Genomic DNA, 22,697 nt, shown 5'->3' on the forward strand with positions numbered 1-22,697 from the left:
TGGGGTGGTGCATTGGAAAATACTAAAAGGGAATATCAACGTAAGATAATTGAATGGTAGCATTTAGTTGAAATGCTCGGGTATGTACCTTATTTCTTGAGAAGTGTTCTGCTGGCGCACTCAATGATGACAATTATGGATATTGAATTGAAGGTTAGCTCCATAATTTTGCTCCTTGGTCTTTCTCAAATACCATATGCATTAGCTAGTTCTTTGCTTGGCATGCAATCACTTTCGTCTATATTGGTTTTTAGTAGGTGACCACTCGAGTCCAGCATCTATTATTTGAATCTTGTGAGAGGAGTTGGGATACCAAAACCTGAAAATAGAAGCTTACTTAATTAGGAACATTCTATGGATATGTCAATACAATTAGTTCGGACAAGATGTGAAGCACTGCAAATTTGATGACAAGCCATGTAATTATATTCTACCTGATAATTTGACAAGTTAGTAAAATGGCTGTTGGTGTTTGAATTTTTTTGGAAGTCCTAGATTTGTTAGGATCAGACATCTAGTCCGGCAACCCAACCCCATCCACCGATGATAGTGGTGCTAATGTTGCAAAATTGCTAGTTTGATGAACAAGCATCGGTGTTGCAAAATTGATAATTTGATGAATTAGCATCGAGGTTGAGTATTGAGAATGATGGTGGGGAGGATGTTGAAGATGGATTTAACTAAGTAAGGTGCATGGAGGGAAAAAAGAGGGATGAAGTCATGATAGATTTGTTCTAGTTTCTTTATTCTCTTCCTATCCCGTTACATCTAGATATTGTATCCGATATAAAGTAGTGGTGGTAAAAAAGAGAGAGAGAGAGGAGAAGAGTGACTTTCAAGATAGAGTAGAATTGTATAAATTATTTTAAACTCTAAAATATTTTTAATTTTAAATTAATTTTAAATTATTATATAATAGTTATATGATATAATATTTTTATATTTTATTAATAGAGGTAGATAGTTGAATCGTATTGTAATAAAAATAATTTTAAAATTTGAGATTTGGTTGTTAATAGACGTACGTAAAACATTAAAAAAATAGTGGGGAGTCAAAATGTAATTTTAATTAATTAATTAATTAGTTATTTTATATAAGCGGAAAGGCGCGTGCTTCTGGACGCAAACGGCCAGGGCAGCGTACGAGGCTCGAAGACAGAGAGAGCCGAAAACATCTCTCTCGCCTTCCTACTTCTTGGATTCAGAAACCGTCGTCGGCTTAGGGTGGAGCCACGGATCGTCTCTCTCATTCTCTCGCCGGAAGCCATGATCTCCGCCAGCAAGCTCAAATCGGTCGATTTCTACAGGTCAGATCTCCGATCCCTTTCCGAATCTCAGTCAAGATTCCCACGCTTCCTCGGTTCCCGACGAATCGGTGAAAAGTGGCGATTCTTGTCGGGATTTTCTTGATCATGTGATTCTTTAAATATTTTTTAGTTCTTCTTCCGTTAGAATTTGGCGTCAATGCTGTTTTCTTGATCGTTCCTAAAGAATCTTGTTTTCTTGACGATTGGCAACTGTTCTTTTTGGGTTTGGATTCTCTGGATTTGAATAGCATGGAGACTGAAACAAATGTATTTATTTAGATGAAGAATGTAATGGAGATTTGGAGGGCTGTACGGTGCTAATGCTGCGGGTTTTACTGATTTCTTGATATTGTCTGGCCCCGCACGAAGTTTGCCATAGACAACATCACTTTGTAGGGTTTGTGGAAGTGGGGAAAAGGGTTTAGAATAATGAGTGGTGAAGCAGGATTCATCATGTTGAAAGCAAAGAGATGGAATAAGGCCTACTCTTTGTATTTTTATTTATTTATTTTCTTGTATGAGCATTTTGTGTTGTGAAAGGTAATTAACGGCTCTGCAGTGCAAGTGCTTATTCCAGTTTTATATTGGCTTTCTGTAGTGCGTTTAGGTTTATCTTTTTCGTTCTACCTTTTTCCCTTGGAATGTTTTAATCTCGCGCTATTAGTGCCATGAATAATTTTGCATGAGATGAAAATAGGAAAACCAAATTCCCACCACGTATATCTAGGCTTGCATCAGCTTAAGTCTGACATCAAACTTTGATGGGCCAGGTTAAAAATCTTGGATGAGGAATTGCCTTGGACCTTGCCTTATCATATTGTAATGACCTTGCATGCATGTGTGCTGGTGCTCCCACACACATGCACACGCACGTGCGTGGACAGAAAGAGAGAGAGAGAGAGAGTTGGGTGGAGGGGGAATGGGGGTAAGAGCTGGATGTAGGCATGATTATGCATCATGAGGGAAAGCTAGCTTGGCAAGTGGGTCATAAGGGTTGGAGCAAATTGGAAAGCATAGGCAAGCTGTCGGTTCTTGAGGCCTGCAAGTGTGCACTTAGGCTGAGGAAACCAATATCAGGTTGGAGCTATAAGTGACTCAAAGTTGTGGGCCATGCTATGCTGATAGTGTGGAGACAATAATTGATTTCATAAAGTAACTTGTTGGGCTTACTTGCTCTTTCCATATGGGAAAAAGAGAGAACAATCTCTATGAACAGACATGTATTCATGGCGATGTTTGGCAACAATACCAAGGTCATAGGGTTGTAAGAGAAACAACTATTGCTGAACAATAATGTTGCATCTTTTTTGAGAAGACAAGTTGGGCTATGCCCAAATCGTGTTCATATGTAAGATGTTGATTGATTTCACACAATTTTGACCCTGATGTCTAAATACACCTCAAATTGGAAATTTGGAGGGCAGAAGAGGCCTAAAAGAGGCAAGCAAGGGGTTGAATTGGGTCCAAGCTTCAGTGGAAAACCTTGTAGCTTACCTTAGAATTGGAACTATAATCTAGTAAGGACTTTATTGGTGTATAAGTTTATTTGAAAGCTACAAGAGGGCTACACAAGTTCTCTTTATGTAATTCAGCCTTTATGATGATCATGGATAAAGCAACAAACTGCAGTTTACTAATTGTAGTTTATTGAGCAAGGCATGCGAATAGTGGTGGCAACAAAAATTTAGCCACAGCTGCCTCATGGTGGTAATTTAGTCACATCGGAGATTTGTCATGCACAACAAGATTCTTTATTGATATTTCTCTAAAGCTTTGAATGCTTTAGATCCTTTTGTTTGGAGCTCAAATGCCATAACCTGGGAGAGCACATGCTGGAATGAATGCACTTCTGACTAGGGCACAGGACTAATATTTATCTGCATATAGAATATGCATCCTTTATGGATGATGCTGCAATAATTTGCATTTATTTACAAGATCTATACACATGACTCATGTTAATGCCCAGCATAAAAGAACAGATTGAGTGACATCATATAAAAAATATGTATACATATGTGTGTGTGTGTGTGCGCGCACATGTTCACATAGTGTTATTATATGTATTTACCATTTGTAATATATATTGGCCAGCTTTGCTAATCAGCTCTAACATCTTTCTTCCTTTATATCCAACATGAGTTACTTCCAAAAAAAAAAGTAAAAATAGAAGACAATAATTTATTGTCAGGGGGGCAACCTACATAAAAAGTTAGTATTGGAAGTTTACTACTTAAAGCTTGAAATTATTTGTTTTTTATAGCTTAAAAAATTGGAAGATGCAAGTTACATGACTCCTTGTTACCTAATAGGAATATTTTAACATATACCAATACAACTTGATTCATAAAAAAGCTGCATTACTTGGATCTTAATTTTTTAAAGTTACTAAGTGCTGGCAATTCTGATATCATCAGAAGTGCTAATAACTTGCCTATTTATGCTAGTAGTAAATGTCTCTTGACTTATTTATATGTCATAGTTTGATAAATTATGTTGTAGGGAACTATCTCCATGCCACGATTTTTGGAAGTCAAAGTGTTGTTCATTTGGTATACTAAGATGTTTGACACTTGCACCAAGGGTCTGTGTGACACCAATTTAAAGTCATCTTCAATTTAAATTTATTGGACTTCCATTGAATAGAGATCTGATACCATTCTCTGACAGTCAATGTGAATAAATTGACTTAAAGTTGGCTTGAAGTTTGAAACTCAGTTTTCAGTTTGGTCTTGCCTGAACTAAATGAGCTTCAAAGTTGCCGGTCTCAACTCCACGTTCAGCAGTCTTGATTAAAAAAATGAATAAAAATGCAAGAAAATGAATTAAAATTATGGAAAAATAAAAGGAAAGAAAAAAGTTAGGTCAATGGAATATATGGCAAGCAGTAGTGTGCTAGTGTACAATTAATAGCATGGTAACATATGGACCAATACTTAAATTCTTTTCTTTGATGTTTGCAATAATTTTACATACATGCTTGGGAAAGAAGACATTATGTTTATATTTATAATTTTGTATATGGATAAATTTAGTATACTACAAAGAAATAACTGATGTTTGATGCTGAGGTTATTATAATGTGAATATTGTTGATACTAAATTTTGTGATTTCCTTGTCAATTGTTTTGTCTGTTCAAGTAAATTTCTTCCCTTAAAGGGCAACTGCTAGTGCTGCTATTGAATGTATAGCACCTAACACCTTTTTTGAGCACAGGAAAATACCTAGAGACTTGACAGAGGCATCACTTTCAGGTGCTGGATTATCCATCATGGCAGCATTTTCCATGATGTTTTTATTTGGAATGGTGGGTGCTTTTCTTCTCTTCTTACTTTGTCTTATAAGATAATAATATGATCAATATAGTGTATCGATTTGTGAATACTAGGAAATTCATGAATAAATCAATTAGCTGATCTATGGAAACATTTTTCACTTCTTAACGCTTCCATTTCTCTGAATACTGTTACATATAAACTCTCAACATTGCAATTTAATATTGTGCTTTTTGATAATTAAATACTGACTGGAACCTCCTATCAATTGGACTGTTTGTTTAAGAAAAAAAGAAAAGCTTATTTTAAGTCTTCTTTATCAAGTTGACTACCAAGGTGAAAATGGCTCTGATGCCTCTTCCTCATTGTTATAGGGGCTCTCAATGGTTGAGTAGATGTGAAGTTGGATAAAGAAATCATATAAGGGAGGAACAGTAATTTAGAAATTTAAATGGAGATATTGCTGGAAGAATATCAATTAAATATTTCATTTCTTTGATGTGATATAAATGTTAGGTTTTGTTCTGCAAATTGCTGGACTTTCTGAGGTCTAGTTTTAATTGCAGTCTGTTAGGTGGTTACATGCAAAAGTCCTTTATTTTTTCCTCATCACACTTTTCATGTGTTAATCTACTCCAGCATCAACCACCATCTTCATGATCAATGTATTCATAATATTCATCACAAAAATCTTGTAAGGTTCAGTTATTTCCAAAAGAAAAGTTTAAGTTTAATTGGTAGTTATGAAGTTAATAATTTCCAGAATGGTGGACTGGGTTTTTGTTTTTCAGGAGTTGAATTCTTACCTGACAGTGAGCACTTCTACATTTATAATTGTTGACAAAAGTACAGATGCAGAGTTCTTACGCATTGATTTTAACATAAGGTAAAACCATCTTTTGTTTTGTGTTGTGTAAAGAAAGTCATTCAGTTCTTTGAGTTTTCAGCATTTTGTGCACATATCTTACTCAGTAAAACTTATTTTGTAGTTTTCCTGCCCTCTCATGCGAATTTGCATCGGTTGATGTGAGCGATGTGTTGGGAACAGTAAGTGGATATTCTTTGTTATATATTGTTGCTTCTCCCTTTTTCCTTGCTTATATCATAGCATTATACCTTACTAGAAATGTCTTTTATTTAGCCACAATTATATAACTTAGGTAAAGATGCTCTTTTTTGTGTGTGCGAGCATGCGTGCTTGTGTGTATGTGTTTACATACATGCACATACATATGTATGTAAATAAATATAAAAATTTAATTATACATAGATATATGTATGTATATATATAAGAATTGTATGCTTGTATATATGTCCATATACATTTGCAAGTATATGCATGGAAACATGTACACAACTGTGTATTTAGTATGACTACAATGCACACCGAGGTGCATATGTGGTCTGATTAAATGCCATTTCTTCCATTCTATATGATAAAATCAGATGATGATTGGTCATTCAAGTGGCATGCATATGGTAGATCTGGATTGGGTTTGTTGGTCAGCAGAGAAGAGCAGTGTTTCCATTGTCTTTTGCTGCCATACAAAATGGTCCTTAGTTTGGTTAATTATGGTAAAAAATTGTTAGAAGATGTTCCCAAGGGGTCAGTTTGCATCTCAGTTTAACTTTTCATGGCATCAATAACCAGTGAAAGAATATATCTGGACAGAAATGTGCATTTATGTTCTTTCTATTCACCTGCTGAATATTGTTGGAGTAGGATGCTCCATGTTGAGCTTTTTGATCATATAATGTTGGATCAACTGATGCAGTGGCAGCTTCAGCATATCAAACACCAATGATGTTAATTGCATTAGTCATGTAACGTGTACTCAAACTCATGTTAAGCAAATAATCTGGATTATCCTTTGCATGTAACTATATATTGTTGAATTGCTGATGGCTTTTAATATTGAAACTTCTGTACTTATGGAAACCTTCTATTATGCCAGTGAGAACTGAATGCAACCATATTAACATAAAAAAAGAGCAGCCAGGGCATAGGGCTCTTGCCATTGCAAGATCAGGGAAGGTTTAGATGTACGCAACCTTCCCCCAGCATGCCGATAGGCTGTTTCCTTCTTTCAAACCGGGTCATAGTGGAGCAACCTTACTGAATACAACCAAATTAACATTGCAGTCATAGACAAATTTATTGGATCTTGCATCCATTTGGTGCATTGTTGCATGCCTATACATGGGTGCCTGCCTTTTTTATTCATTGAATAAATTCTATCGAGGTAAGTTAAGGAACTTGCTATTGCTAGCATATACTGGATGATGGCTATTGGCTATGAAATATAGCAATAGTACGAGACTTGATCAATCATGCACATGTGTTGCATGCATGTCTGTCTCTTGCAATTTTTTGTTGTTTTGTTTTGATATGATAAGTCAATTATGGTGCTGATGTATAAATGATCTATATCAATTATATATTTGGCTTGATTTATATGCTGCTTTACTAAAATTGCATTTTGTTGGAAGGACATGAAAGATTTCTTGGAAGGCAAGACATTGTCATCACAATTATCTGAAATTGTTTGAGACTGTGCAGAATCTAATTTTTTGTGATTATATTTGAAATACTGCAAAAAGGGGAGGAAATTCTTTAGCAACCATCAATTTAGCATTCATTAGTCCTGCTTCTAAATTGTATGTTGATGTTTTTTCCAAGAAAAATAAGTAAATATCTGCCTACCGTAAGAAAGTAAAGTAGAATTCTGCACTTCTATTCTTTCATGAGTTTCATCTGTAAAATGGTTTTTCCCAAACAGTTATTTATTTTTTGTTACCAAATGTGGATGCTAATTGGTTTTATGTGGGCTATTCATTCTTCTAGTTTAACTTGAGTTCATATTCAATGATTTGCAGAGCAGGTTGAATATTACAAAAACTGTCCGCAGATTTTCGATAGACCCAAATTTAATAGCAACAGGATCTGAATTCCACCCAGGACCCGTCCCAAAAATTAATAGACATGGAGATGATATTGAAGAAGAATATGCTGATGGTTCAGTTTCTTTAACTGCTGACAATTTTGAAAAATTTGCACGTCAGTAAGTAGACGACTTTAGCACTTGATATTAATGCATGGTTCCTGTGATACCATAGTTTATTAATTTCATCATAATTCTTCTTTGGTGTGGCTGCGTGACATCGTGTATTTCTTGATTTGAATGTCAAATTCCTCTGTAGGATTTTGCATTTGCTAGTTTACATCTGAATTGTTGTCAAAGATGCAGCTAATTGTCTAGTGTTATTATAGATAATTGAAGTGATAGGCCATCTATATGATGCAAGCTAATATGGTGTCTTTGCAATAAGCCTATCAACCAATTTTGGTTAAAATATGGAAGAATCTCTCTTTATGCATTTAGTCAGAATTGTATTAACTTAATTTCTTGTATAAAGGTCTGGGTTGCTGACTGATTTTGGATTGTTCCTTCTCTGTTTCATGATATTTATTTTCTGATTTTGTAGGATGTATTCATACTAGAGTGGTATGATCTTTCCATTCTATCCAAAAAAAAGAAAAAAAATGAAGCTGGTTTATTGTTTTGCAAAAGTGTTTGTGGAGATGTGCTGTGCGCTCTAGTTATAAGTAAGGCTTGAGCTCGGATGATATGGATAAGATCGAGGTTTTCAGTTTCACTGGACTTCGTCCTGTAAGCGGATCTGAACAGTACACTACTGTATTGGCACATGGTATGTTGCTGAAGACAGGACAGCAACTGTACCATGTATCAATAGAGCACTGTATTGAGCTGTTGTTTACCATACATGTGAAAAGAGGTTGCTATGGTATGCCTCGTACCGAGCAGCTAAGGTTGGTCTGAGGAACCTCAGATAGGATTGTTGCTCAGTTCTTACCAACACATATAGCATCTCTTAATATTTTTTTGCTAGCATAAACATTGTCTGGAGGCTTTGAAGATTGACATGTAGTATCCTAAAAGGTTGAGTAAATTTTTCTCAGAAGCATGATGATGGCTTAAGAAAGAAAAGCATGGTGATTACCAAGTGTTTCTAGTCATAAGCTAGTGTTATCTTGGCATAATGATTGTGAAATGCATTAAATCTGCACACAACCACACCAAGCCTAATTGATTCAAATATCAGCTCAAAAGTCATGCGATATATCACATTCAAATCATGGTTTAAATTAAGGATTCAGATCCCAACGGGATGTCCGATAGGATATTGGGATAGGATACTATCCCATGTATTAAGATAGGGCCATCCCATCAGTGTCCCAGCATCCTGATTAGAATGTCTTGGGGCATCTTTTGTTCCAAGTGTCAGGGCGGGGTGGGACGACTGGTGATATATTTTAAAAGTAACCGCAAACGCATGGTATGCAATGTAGCACTTCCGGTGAGTACGGATCGATTCCATGGGGAATTGGGTGTTTGAAGTGTGTTCAAATTCTTGCTCAGACGAGCTTTAAAAAAGATGAAGAATTTGTTTGTAACTAATGAAGCAGTGAAAGAAACAATTGCAGTAGTATATTAAATAAAGGATCTAGAGTTTTTGAATCTGCTAGACCAATGATTTAGATAGCCGTTCTCATGGTTTCTCATAGAATATCCTTTAGGTCTTCTTATCAGAGTGCAAAGCATGAACAAGCATGGACATGAAGAGACTTAACTGAATTATGATCCATCAAGCATTTCGCTTTATCTTAGATAAGAGACTTTCCTTTCTTATGTTAATCCAAGCATAGGCCATGAAGGAATTTTTAACCTAACTATGACCTATCAAGATTTTACAGCAAAAAAGGGTTGTGGACTTTGATCTCCCTTTACTTCTTCTCTTGTGTTACCCAAATATGTGCTATGAAGGGGCTCTAATCCAACTATAACTTATCAAGCTTTTCCACAAGAGAAAGAAGAAGAGGATTTGTAGAAATCATGAACTTCTACCTATTATTACTTCTTGCGTCGAATCAAACATGAATTATGAAGGGGTTTCAATCCAACTATAATTCATCAAGTCTTTTGGCAAGAGGGAAGGAAAGGAGGACTCTAAACATCAAAAGCACGAAAAGAAATCCAAAGAAAATTGGCTTCTAACCATAGTCTAGCTTCATCGCTAATCCTAGAGGAATTATTTAACCAGACATGATACGTTTAAAAGTTATAAAATCGATTAAAAAACATGAAAGAAACCTTACACTATTTGCTGGAATTTAAAGTTGCAGAAAATTAAAGGTATGCAGAAATTAAATAAGAAGGAAAAGAGCAAGATAAAGTAAACTATCCTATGTGCTGAAATTAAACTTGCAGAATTTAACTTGCATAAGCGATAATTAAATGAATATTAAAATAGAATTTTATTGTTAGAATTTAAACTTTGTAACTACAATATATTCCTAACTCCTAAGCCATTAACAGAGCTTGGAGTTAGATTCAAAACAAAAAATATACAAAGGAAGAAAGAAAATCCTAAACTTGAATCTCTCACGGCCTTCCTCTGCAGAACTTTCTCTCCTTTTGATTCTCGCATCTCCCCTTGGCTGACTCTCTTTCTCGTGTGTTGGAAAGGTGTAAGAAAATGAGAACAAGGTGGATAAAGAATCTAAAGGTGGGATGAAGGCTTCTACAAGAGCTATGGCGTAGAGAAAGAGATGTTTCTTGGTAGAGGCATTGGGCTTTATTTATAGATGTAGGCAGAGAGGAGAATTTTGTATTTTTTCCATGTGGGACTAATGATGTGAGAGACCTTAAGATAATGGATGGTTGAGATGAAGTCATGGAGGAAGCATGATGAAGGGTAGAGGGTGTTAGGATTTCTCTTTAAAAATATTTCCTTCTAATCTCACGCGCTGCCGCTTGATCACCTGCTCGTGCTTTTTTTTGTTTCCGCATGATCAGGCTGCCTCACTTCTCAGCCGCTCGCGTACACCCACACATGCCCAGCTCACAGACCAGCTCCCGCATGAAGCCACTCTCTTTTTTTTTCATCTTGTGGACTGTGCTAAGCCGCTCAGCTCTGTAAGCCCAAAAGCCCATATTTTCGGATGAATCGCTTCCAGCACCCGCATAGAGCCTTGCCGTGCCACCTCCTGCATACGGCTCCCTCCACGCGTGAAGAAGCCCAAGCCACCTTTTCTCTTCTATTGCTTTAAATGCATCATGGGCTCCTCCTTTTTAATGCTTATGTCAAAGCCCACCAAAATCTTTCTTATTTGTGCTAATGCCGTATGTATCCTCTTTCTTTCTTTCATTTGGGTCTTCCACGTGTGCAGCATCCTTCTGTGCTTGCGTCATGCCCGTATTTGTCCTACGTGTCGTATATCGTGCCACATTCACATGAGTTTTCTTCCATATTTACTCTTGACTTGTCCTGAAACTCGAACTCGGACTCAGTTTTCGAATCGAATCTTTTACAAATAATGGATTCGAGCTTTCCAACCAATGATACTTGAAAATTAACAAGAGAACTATCAAGTTTACAATAAAATAGATTAATTAATGTAAATATTGATACTTCTAATGTAAATTTAGCATATCTATCACACCCTCCAACTTAAACTTTACTCGTCCTCGAGTAAAGAAAGGATTTATGCCTAAGTATCGTTTAGCTTAAAATTTCGAGTTTCACTAGATAAATTTCAAAAGGACCATTGATGTTCAGTAGAGTGGGAGTGAGCTATGTCATTGGGGTATTAGTACTAATCAATGTGGAAGTTAAGCCAAGAACATTAAATCTTTTTTTTATAAAATTATCCCTACTTTTATCTCTAAATCGTCTAACTTTTATATGGGCATGTGTGGTATTACTTCCGTCCTTCATTTATTGATTTTTTTAAATATTTCTTTAACATTGTACTACTATTGAGTGTCTTAACCTTTAAGCTTTTTGTCTGATCTATGTAGCGAATTTTCAGTTAATGACTTTCAAATCAGATGGCTCTAGGGCACAGGTATAAAATACCCCTCGGACTTACTAGCTCGAATCAACCAGACTACGAGTTAAAACTAGCTTTACAGCAGAGTTTCTTTGCTTTTCGCACTTTTTGATGCGAAATTCAATGCTTGCTTAGGTAAAGAGGTCCGGTTACTCAGTGAGAAGTACTTGAAAATTATTTTATTTTAAAGATGATTTTTATTTTATGAAGAAACATATAGTTACCCTATGCTAGCCCATAAAAAGTAAATTCTTCTCTGATATTGGTAGAAAAAATTAGAAATATTCAAGAAAAAATATTTATGTTCTAGATTTAACTCTTTATTGGATTTTCTTAATACTTGATTCCTCAGTATCTCACAAACTCTCTGATCTATGCGTCAATTTTTTATTTTCAAAAAAATATTTGGTTCAGCTCGATTCTTGAGCGTAATTTGATGCCTAAATGTTAAATACTAACTTATTCGAGGATTTTTTAATAATTTTCACCACACCCCCCAATTTAATCAACATTGTTCTTGATGGAGGAAGAAAAATAAAGGGTGCAAAAAGGGACAGAAAAGAATATACCTGACTCAATGTGCTCTTGGTTCAGTATGGGTCTTGAAGCTCTGGTTCTCCCTCCAGCCTAGCTGCCTGTCCTAAAAAGAAAGTAAGCAAACTAAAAAAGTAAATTAAGTGTAAAAAACTGGATTGCCTCCCAACAAGTGTTAAGTTTAACATCTTCAGTCGGACGCTATTTCACTTTGTTTTCTTTTTTTTTTCTGGTTTTGATTTAATTTAAAGAAGAGAGAAGAGGAAGAAGAGATAGATGAGAAGTTATTTTTTTTTTTTAACAAACAAGTTATACAATCAAACCTAACTAGGGTTAGTCTAAATCTAGACAGCTCCTAACTGTCAAGGTTGCTTTTGAGCACTTGAAGTTAAAACTAACCAACCAACTGGCCAGATAAGTGTAAGATTGGTGGGAGGCTCCCCGTGTTTTCGTAATGAACGTAATTAGAGAACCACCGTTCTTCGGGATTTAATCCCCGAACCACTTGCCTTAGACACCAACTAATTGATTAATTAGAATCCGATCCAACTCTTGGGCTTCCTTGTCCTAATGAGCTCGGATGTCTCTAAGGTTAGTATCTAATTGATTTTACTTAAAGGCTAGGGTTAATGCAAATGAGAAAATTTATTTGTGGGCCAAGAAAGGACAATGAAATCTCCATCTTATCTTATTTAGGTTCATGCCTTTAAAGTGGTTTAAATATGCTTATGCACAACCAATAAGATCAAACAAGTTTCAATTAAAAACTAATAACAAATAAGATCTAAGTAATATGCAAAAAGAAAAGAATAGGTTAGACTGCGTACCTGACTTCCAGCACTCACCAACTTAATGTAAGCAAGATAAGGAAGACAGAAAAGAAAGACTAAAACAAAGACTAAAAGCACGAAGAGCAAAAATTTACAATACAAATTAAATCACGTCAAATCCTCGGCAATGGTGTCAAAAACTTGATGTGTCTTAAAAGTAACTACAAGTGCACGGTGTGCAATGTAGCACTTCCGGCGAGTATGGGTCGATTTCACGAGAAATTGGGTGTTTGAAGTGTGTTCAAATTCTTGCTCAGACGAGCTTTAAAGAAGGCAGAAAGAATTTGCTTGTAACTACTAATGAAGTAGTGAAAGAAACAATTGCAGTAGTATATTAACTAAAAGATCTAGGGTCTTTGAATCTGCTAGACCAATGATTTAGATAGCCGTTGTCATGGTTTCTCATAGAATATCCTTTAGATCTTCTTATCAGAGTTCAAAACAGCGCTTGGAGTTAGATTCAAAACAGAAAATAAACAAAGGAAGAAAGAAAAACCTAAACTAGGATTTTCTCTCACAGTCTTCTTCTGCAGAACTTTCTTCCCTTCTGATTCTCGCACCTCCTCCTAGTTGACTCTCCTTCTCGTATGTTGGAAGGATGGAAAAAAGTGGAAACAAGGTGGCTAAAGAACCTAAAGACGGGATGAAGGCCTCTACAAGAGCTATAACGTGGAGAGAGATGTCTCTTGGTAGAGGCATTGGGCTTTACTTATAGGTGTAGGTAGAGAGGAGGATTTTGTATTTTTTCCATGTGGGACTAATGATGTGAGAGACCTTAAGATAATGGATGGTTGAGACGAAGTCACGGAGGAAGCGTGATGAAGGGTAGAGGGTGTTAGGGTTTTTCTTTAAAAAAATTTTCTTCTAATCTCGTGCGCTGTCGCTTGATCACCTGCTCGTGCTTTTTTTTTTTTGGTTTTCCGCATGATCAGGCTGCCTTGCTTCCCAACCGCTCGTGTACACACCCGCACACGCCCAGCTCACAGACCAGCTCTCGCACGAAGCCGCTCTCTTTTTTTTCATCTTGTGGACCGCGCTAAACCACTCAGCTCTGTAAGCTGAAAAGCCCAGATTTCTGCATGAATCGCTTCCAGCGCCCGCATAGAGCCTTGCCGTGCCACCTCACTCCCGCATACAGCTCCCTCCATGCGTGAAGAAGCCCGAGCCACCTTTTCTCTTCTATTGCTTTAAATGTATCATGGCCCCTCCTTTTTAATGCTTATGTCGAAGCCCACCAAAACCTTTTTCATTTGTGCTAATGCCATATGTATCCTTTTTCTTTCTTTCATTTGGGTCTTCCACGTGTGCAGCGCCCTTCCGTGCTCGCATCATGCCCGTGTCTGTCGTATGTGCTGTATATTGTATTGTGTTCACACGAGTCCTCTCCCATATTTACTCTTGGCTTGTTCTGATACTCGGACTCGAATTCAGTCTTTGAGTCGGATCTTTCACAAATAATGGATTCGGGCTTTCCAACCGATGATACTGGAAAATTAACAAAAGAAGTATCAAATTCACAATAAAATGGATTAATTAACGCATATATTGATACTTCTAATGTAAATTTAGCATATCTATCAACAAGACATCTCATTCTATAGGAAAATTGGAACAACCCCATCTCATGGGATTTAAAATCTTGGTTTAAAATTCTGACCAGGCCAACCCCTTGCTAGCTGGATGCTGATGCACAGGGGCTTGGTATGCCTTGGTTTTGGCCAAACAGGTCCAAATGGCATGGATTGTGTTATGTAAAGCTTGGAATGCTTGGTGCCATTTAATATCAAGCAAGACTTCCTTTAAAGATTTCCCCCCCTGTTTCCCACAATTTGAAGGTGGCAATTGCACTGAGAGGCAGTGGGGAGGTTCTTGCTATGAGATTTGTTCCTTTGGAGCTTGGTTCATTAGAGTCTGGAATATGTTAACAAAACATGGTCTTGTTTGTCCAATAATATGTTCAATGTATTCTTTGTTCATTTGTCAAACTAATGCTAGCACTATCATCTTCTGTCTTGACAGTTTTCAGTGTTATACATTAGTTCACTGATTTAATACGAACTAATTATTATTCTCTTGTTAATGCATGAAGATAGTTGTTCAATGTGTTCCATATAATGGGTTATCTAAGATTATAATTACCTAATAAAAGAAAGTTAAATACTGATAGAAAAGCTTTAGCGCACACTGCTACTAGGATCTTTAGTAAATTTAAATGACTATACTTACCATATTTGTGCGCAAACTGGTTATTTAGACCTTCAAAATTGAAAAAAAGAAAAAAAAAAACAAAAGGAAAATTTTGGAGGCCAAAATGAGCCATACCAGGTGCATATTGGCCGGTTCAAACTGTGTTGGCTTGTACAATGTGCTGGTATTGTAGGCAGTATGACACTTATCCTACTAACTTCTTGACGGTATGCCTCCATGCCTTGATGTTTGACAACTTGCTTCAAAATAAACATCAGCATACATTCAAAACAAGCATGAGCATATGACAACGCATTCTATCTATATCTATATACACAGAGAAATTGATATAATTTGATTAAATCATTGATGAGCCATTCAATTAGAAAATTGATATCATCAAAGATAATGACAAATTCCTCATGCTTAAATGTGAAAACCGAATATTTTGGGTACTTCTAACTCAGGCATCAGGAGGTCATTTTGAGATGAGATACAATAATTTGATTTGATTTATGGCTTATAAGCATCCAAGCCTACTGAATTTTGGTTTATGTGGTTTTTTTAAAAGATGTGTATGTGATATGGTTTGTTAATTTGTATGGTGCAATGGATGTTTGGACACACTAGCCTTGTTTCCTTGTCCATGTTGGGTCCATTAAATTCATAGGTAAGTAACCTTGAACAGTTTTACCCTTTTGTTTTGAGGCATTTTAGATATTGCCAATTTTGATTGGTCATGTGAGATGTTCAGTTAATTAGCAAAATGTTGTTTTTGCACTACTAAGATTTGAGCTTGAATTGCAATAGCATGGTTCTAGTTGAACTTCCTTTTCCTTCTACATACATCTATCAATACATAACTTGCATAGATACTAGTTAAACTTATTTTTCCCATTGCATTTATCCATCCATCTATCTATCTAAGACATCCCCACACACACAAGGATGATGCCCTAGTATGTGCACGTGCACACACATGCTATCTATCAATCAATGACACACACACACACATACACAAGGTTGATACCCTTGTTATTAGGTGAATGCATTTCATGCATCTTGAGGCTTGTGCTCTCTGAGGAATATATTGTTGAGTTGAAGTAATGCACAATCTAAATACTTGTTCGTCTGTGTTCTATTTTGATACTTTGTGGGCCTATGATACCAAAATTCTTGTGCAGTGCCACATTTTATCTAATAAATATTGTAGGAGCATAGACTTTTTATAATTAATTACAGCATTTCATGAGCAATCTTTTTGTATTTGACTTTAAGCGTTTGTTTTTCAGATATCCCATTTTGGTGGTCAATTTTTATGCACCTTGGTGCTACTGGAGCAATCGCTTGGTAATGTTTGTATTTTTATTGTTGCGGTACATATACTAAGTTTAAATTTCAGGATATACCTTTATGCTATGGTACCATTGGGAGTGCACATGGCAGCACTGTGAGAGCAACTTCATCTCTTAACATGGATCAAATTCTTCACTGACCTGACAATTCTTTAGTTTTGGCTGGAATAGAGCTTGTCCAGGACCATCCCAAGATTTAAAACCAAATTGTGCATAAGATGGTAGATGTGGCCAAGCCTGGCCTATAGGATATATAGAAGTCCCAAGCCTGACTACTAGAACCATGTTCACTTCTGATGCAGCTGACTTGATCAATGTTTTCCATAATGGCAAGCTGGCTATGCTATCATTTCTGGGGTTTAATTGTTAAAAACAATTGATTCAGCCAAACTTGTGAGACCATGTGTGACGGTGAAAGCAAGTTTTTAAGAGACTTATATGCATGAATGACTGGGACCTTATGCAGTACTGGTTATATATTATTTTGTAAGCGTTCTATGTCTTGTTCTGCACTAAAAATTGTAAAAAGTCATCATTTTCCTAAAATTAATGTAATGTATATTTTAGTATATCTTGGTCACTTTAAGTCATGCTTCACTGGTTTTCGAATCACTTGTATGTTCTGTTGGTTGGAGGGCAAAAGGATGGACATTTAAAATCTCCATGTCTCGTCCAACTTTATCCCAGATTTTCTTTCATTGGCCTGATGGCCCAACCTGAACAATGTCAAAATTGGCCTGTGTGCATCCTACTTTTGTCAATAATCGACTATGTTCACCTTAACTTTATTTACAACTCAAATTGCTAACTTAAAAAAATATATATATGCTTAACACTTTGATCATGTGTGTTCTGTCTCTCATTTTTGCTCCCTTAAGTGCCTGATGAGCAGCGAAACTTCCCTGTGTACGACCCTTTAATGCTTTTCCTTCGCTGCTCGTTCCCGTATTCTTTGTCATTTCCTCTTCCCTACCCCACAATCTATAGTATATCTCATGATGATTCATGCATAGAGGCTGCAGGTCTCTTATATGGCAACACATTAGGTAACTAATCTCTCTGATCCTTGGTCACATGGTTCGAAAACTGCCATTTTTTTAAAATAATATTACAACTTGATTGTCTCTATATGAAGAGATCTTTATTTTCTTTCAATCAAAACGTGGATATATTTTATTTTTCAATTGCAAGTTTGTTAGTAGTGAAATCTTACTATTTATTATAAATTAGTAGAAGGCAGATAAATTGATGCTAGCATATTCTGAATGTCATGTATGAGCCATTATACTGATCTCCAATCCTTCATCGAGCAACAATGGTGATGGTAGCAACACAATGGTCAGTGTGGTTTAAGACATTCGGCACTAGAGTTATGTTATCAGCTTCACAATTCTAGCAACTTGCCAGATTTGCAAGTCATTTGAGGAGATAGAACACCAAGAACATCTCTTCAAAATAAAATATCTCTTCTGATCCTGTGGCTAGGCTGTCCATGCAATTGCATGGAAAGAGGCCTGCATGTTAATCATTTGCATCTGGTTCCTAGTTATGCTGCCTGCCTGCCATTGATTAGTAGCACTTCATGGCCTGCATATGTGACAAAAACTAGGTGTCACACTGTTAGACAAGGTACTGCATTTACTTCATCTCTCTTACTTCTTAGTTGCCTGAAGTGGGAGGGGATCTTGAGCAGGGAGCAGGCTTTCAAAGCTGGTGTCTTGCCATAGCTAGAAGATTCTTGCTCGGTATTTCTGTTATAATCATGGAACACTTCCATCTGTACCATTATCTTGTGTGGAGATGGGAAGATTTTGGTTGTAGAAAGGCTGAAGTAAATTTACAGTTACAAGTTGGGGCCTGGTCTTTTTGATGTACCTTTTTACATAGCCATCCTCTTGGCTCCAATTAGGGAACAAGCACCATCCAGTTGAGTTAAAGCCCTCTAGTAGTGGTTAATGAAGTAATGGCAGATGTTCATCCCCATAAAAAGCCAGAAGCCGACAGTATTCATAATATGCATTTTTTGAAGTTGCCTGACTGTCTCTTATCTTTCCATATGCATGGATGTTGATGCAGCTTGTTCATTCTGTTTCCTAGAGCACAAATGAATAGGAGTGGATGTCTTTGTCTTCAATGTACACAGACAAAATTCTTATCCATTTATAGATGGAACTTCGATGCTATGTCTAGAGGGAAGTTGTGAGCATTACATTCATACATTACTTCCATATCAAACTTACCATGATTGATGATATCAGTCTAGATGGTAATAACATAACCCTGATTGTCTACATTAGTTTGGTTGGAATTGAAACCATTTAGGTTAAAAGTCATAGTACTGATACGTAAAGCAGGTAACTAGATACCGACTGCAAGCCAAGCAGCCAAAAATAAATGTTAAGGAACAAGAATTGTTGAAACTAGCATATCGTGAGATAAATCTGCCAAATAAACCATGGGCACCTACAATATTATGAGTTTCGTCTACTTGACTGAATCTGTAACCTTCATTAGTAGACTCATTTTTAGTGGTTTCCTTGATCAAAGTATAGGTTGCCAAGGAACCATTGATAGCACTGAATAAGAAGTTGCTATATTCACCGGCTCCACCCAACATGTGAGATGGATGCACGAGGATGTTGTAATCCATTTAAAATACAGTTGTTCAAGGCATATCAGAGAAACTTCCTTGACCAATAGGGTAGGTCAAGAAAATAGCAGTAGCAGCTGCAACAGGAGTTGAATATGCAACAACAATCCAAAGATGCATGCCCAGACTCCTAGAGGCTGTATTGTTATTCATACTTAAATTTTTTATAAAACTAGACTCTTGATTAATTGCTCATATTTATCTTATAAAATATCCGAAATACCAATATTTATTATAAGATAATCGTCAGAGAAATGTTGTTGGCAAATAAATATTTTGAGCCATATTCACATTCAATTTTGGGTTTTTGAAATTTGACAATTTGCTCCAGAAACCATCATGGGAGAGGACTGCAAAAATAATGAGAGAAAGGTATTGTTTAATATCCTCTTTTATTCCTTTCTTGTTTAAATTGAATGTTGTTTATCGCTTCTCGGGGAAGACTTTTTTTTTTTATAACTTTTGTTTATGAATATCTCCAGATATGATCCTGAAATGGACGGACGTATTCTCTTGGGAAAGGTTGATTGTACTGAAGAAGGTGGACTGTGCAGGAGGTATTTTCCATTTACGTGTTGTGGCATTAATTCCATGTAAATTGAATGTTAAGTTGATATCATGCACTTCTTTCTTATATCAGTTTGAGATGACATGAAATTCTTTCTCCTCCATTCCTTATGTATATCTTGTAATATTTATCTTATTATAAATTGAGAGGTCAACTTCTTTCTCAGTTGTCTTGCATGAGAAGATCTGCTGGTTAGGGTGCTTTAAGTATGACAGGGGTTTGAGTGCTTAACAACTCTGGAACTGGGAGAAGCTACTTCTGCTATTACCTGCACCAAATCTACCCAGTATGGCATCCATGAAACTTGTTGGCAATGCATTCTTTTTGTTTGAATTGGGGAGGGCAGAGCTTTTGGTTTTTTCATTTTGTCAAACAGTTGAACAATGAAAATAGATGGCAAGCGCCTGATCGAATTGATCAAAACTTCTGAATCCATAAAAGGACAATTAGGTCACCTCGAATGCTTTATTGTACTCATTATAAGTAACAAGAGCGGTGAAATTAAACATGAAACTTGAAGCCTGCTTTATGTTTAACCTTTGTTAGATTGATGTTGAAGATCAAAATGTGATTCTTCCCAAAGAAAGGTTTTAATTGGAGATAGTCTGAATGTGTATCATGATCTCCTGGATTAGCTATGAAATTAAACCATGTATTCTTGTCTGAATTAAAGTCTAGATAAACCTGCTGCTTGTAGTGGACATCAACCGTGTACCTTGCCTGAGCATGTTGCAGTGCATCAAAATTTTGTTTTGTGTTGCATAAAAAGTTTTAATAAGATAGTGATAGGCCTTTACTTCCTAAAGAAGAGCGCAATCACAACTCTGATTATGTAGGAAGACATGATCGAGGAGCATGATGACCCCTTTCTAAATTGTAAGGGTGCATATGTTCGGATGAAAGGTCAAGAAATATTCCTGGAAATTTCAACATGCTTGATGTAACTGTGTTCACGCTCTTGGATGTCTGGATAGTGATACCAAGACTGCATGTGCCTGTTAGATGTCTCTTCTTATGTGGTCCACATATTTCGGAATACGAACATATTTCAGCATTCCTATATCACCTAAGTATATAATTTAATCAAATCATTCAACGCAGTATTTTCATTTTATTTGATAGGGTCTTAAATCTTAATGTGCTGAATTGGTTATTTTGCTGTATCCTGTCCAACATTTTGGAATACATTTTGGAATGCCTGATATGTTAAAATGAGAATGCATGCCATGGTTCTTGACTGATCGGTGTAGCTGACAAGACAGAGGTGCTAATTGACATTTAAAGCCCACAATGTGAAATGTACCATTTACTTTTTCATGTTCATTCTTACATTTGGAACTTTGCTTGCTCAGACCTTATCTTTTCCACATAGTGCTTATCATTGAAACATTGGAAAAGTTTCGAATTATTCATATTGTCATGAATTCTTGGCTGAGTGGTTACTTAAATTTTTACTCATGTAATGCATGATCTGCATCCATTTAATTGCTGATGACTTTCATGTTTCATTGTGAAATTTTTGATGACTAATTTTAGAAACACTTCATGCATTACAAGTTTTGATAATTCTGCTCTGGCAATGGTATTGTAGTCCTCCAGGCAGTTGGTTATTGTTCTTGCCTCTGGTTCATTTGTTCTTTTTCTTTCATTTTTCTTTTTTTTTTTTGAGAAATAAATTAGTGATACTAGCCTTTAAGTTTGAATATGAAATGTCTCCCATGTGCATGTGCTGGTGGCTATTCTTTGCCTTTTTTTTTTTTAGTTATTGAACTTCTTCCTGAGTTCTTGGAAAATTCTTTGTATTCCAAATCTTTCCCCCCTATCCAGATTGTTCCTGAACACCTATCTCGTGGCTATGCTAATGTCTGCATGAATAATCTGACATCCTATTTCAGTGGATATGAAACTTCCCCCTTCTGACAAATAGCTTGGTATTTTTAGCCTGGATTTGGATATGGAATTCTTGATGCGGGCACAGGAAAAGGTAATGCTGTGCTTCCAGTCCAAAAATTGTTGTGGCAGGTAGTATGGAGCATGGACTGCTGAAAACTTAAGATATGAAATATGTCTCAAGAAATTTTAAATTGCACATTGCGTTCTACTCAAAAAATTTCATACCGGCCCGAACCAATCGGTACATCTCGTACCGAGCCAGACCGGTGGGGAATCAGGATGGTTCGGCCGGTGAAACCGGTATACCGGAGGAGGGAGAGGGAAGGAGAGGAAAAGTGAGAGGGAGGAAAAACCCTAGCCGCCGAAGGCCGGCAGTGGCCTGCTGAAGGGCTTCCACGGCCTGGTTATCATCTGATAGGACTTTTACAAGAGCGAGAAAGAGAGAGAACTCACCGGGAGGGGATAGCCGGCGGAGGGGCCGCCGGCGTTTGCCGGATAACCATCGTGGCCACCGGGCGGTGGAAACCGCGTAGGCGGAGCCACGGCCGCAGAATAGGGGTGACAGCCCCTATTCATCCCCCTTGTTTCATGCTTGCGGCACTGCACATGCAGAGTGCGCCGTCCGATGGCCGGCCGGAGGCTATCCGGCGACGTGTCCGACGAGTTTTCCTCCTTCCTTTTCTTTCTTCCCCCGCTCTCTCTATTTCTCTCTCTTTTTCTCCTCCCGGTTCGATTTGCATTCGTCGGTTCGTGTCGGTCCGGTATGATACGGTACGGGGCTGTACCACATACCGTGCCGCCGGCTAGCCAGAACGGCCACCGGTACCGGCATAACAAAGCTTGGTTCACTTATTAGTGATCACCATGTCATGAACATGCTTTGGAAGAGAGATAAAGGAGATAAAAATAGGAGGAATGAGATAACCAAAAATAAGGATTTGATATGGTGCTTTGCCCTGTGGATGAAAATGCTAGTTAGCATGGTTGATATGCGACAATGCATAACATGCCAGATTGCAATGCTTTACCGGAATCCAGTGCTGGCATGAAAGCTGATGCATGCCAGTGCTTGGCATGCTGTGGTGCCTTTGCATGCCAAGCACTGGCATAACATCGCATAATATGGTACATTTGATGCAGGTGCTGGACTGGCATCCTGCCCGCATACAATACCTCAAACC

The 22,697-nt window shown here is 37.0% G+C and overlaps 1 protein-coding gene and 1 pseudogene across 3 annotated transcripts in view; one reads left to right on the forward strand and one right to left on the reverse strand.

Moving 5' to 3' along the window:
• Positions 1-1,125: 1,125 nt before the first annotated feature.
• LOC105051791 (protein disulfide isomerase-like 5-4) overlaps positions 1,126-22,697 on the forward strand; it is a 28,464-nt gene continuing 6,892 nt past the window's right edge. For 2 of the 3 annotated variants that reach the window (XM_010932395.2, XM_019846479.3), the window contains exons 1-8: positions 1,126-1,307; positions 4,525-4,615; positions 5,375-5,469; positions 5,573-5,630; positions 7,461-7,645; positions 16,343-16,400; positions 19,387-19,427; positions 19,538-19,612. In XM_010932395.2, the coding sequence (XP_010930697.1) occupies positions 1,267-1,307; positions 4,525-4,615; positions 5,375-5,469; positions 5,573-5,630; positions 7,461-7,645; positions 16,343-16,400; positions 19,387-19,427; positions 19,538-19,612 (644 nt within the window). In that variant the 5' untranslated portion in view covers positions 1,126-1,266. Of the gene's footprint in view, positions 1,308-4,524; positions 4,616-5,374; positions 5,470-5,572; positions 5,631-7,460; positions 7,646-16,342; positions 16,401-19,386; positions 19,428-19,537; positions 19,613-22,697 lie in introns of those variants that run through there. The other variant, XM_073252295.1, reaches the window with a different exon arrangement.
• LOC140855728 (photosystem II protein D1-like) lies at positions 18,369-19,380 on the reverse strand (annotated as a pseudogene).

Source organism: Elaeis guineensis, chromosome 2, assembly GCF_000442705.2.
Source record: "Elaeis guineensis isolate ETL-2024a chromosome 2, EG11, whole genome shotgun sequence".
Lineage (NCBI taxonomy): Eukaryota > Viridiplantae > Streptophyta > Magnoliopsida > Arecales > Arecaceae > Elaeis > Elaeis guineensis.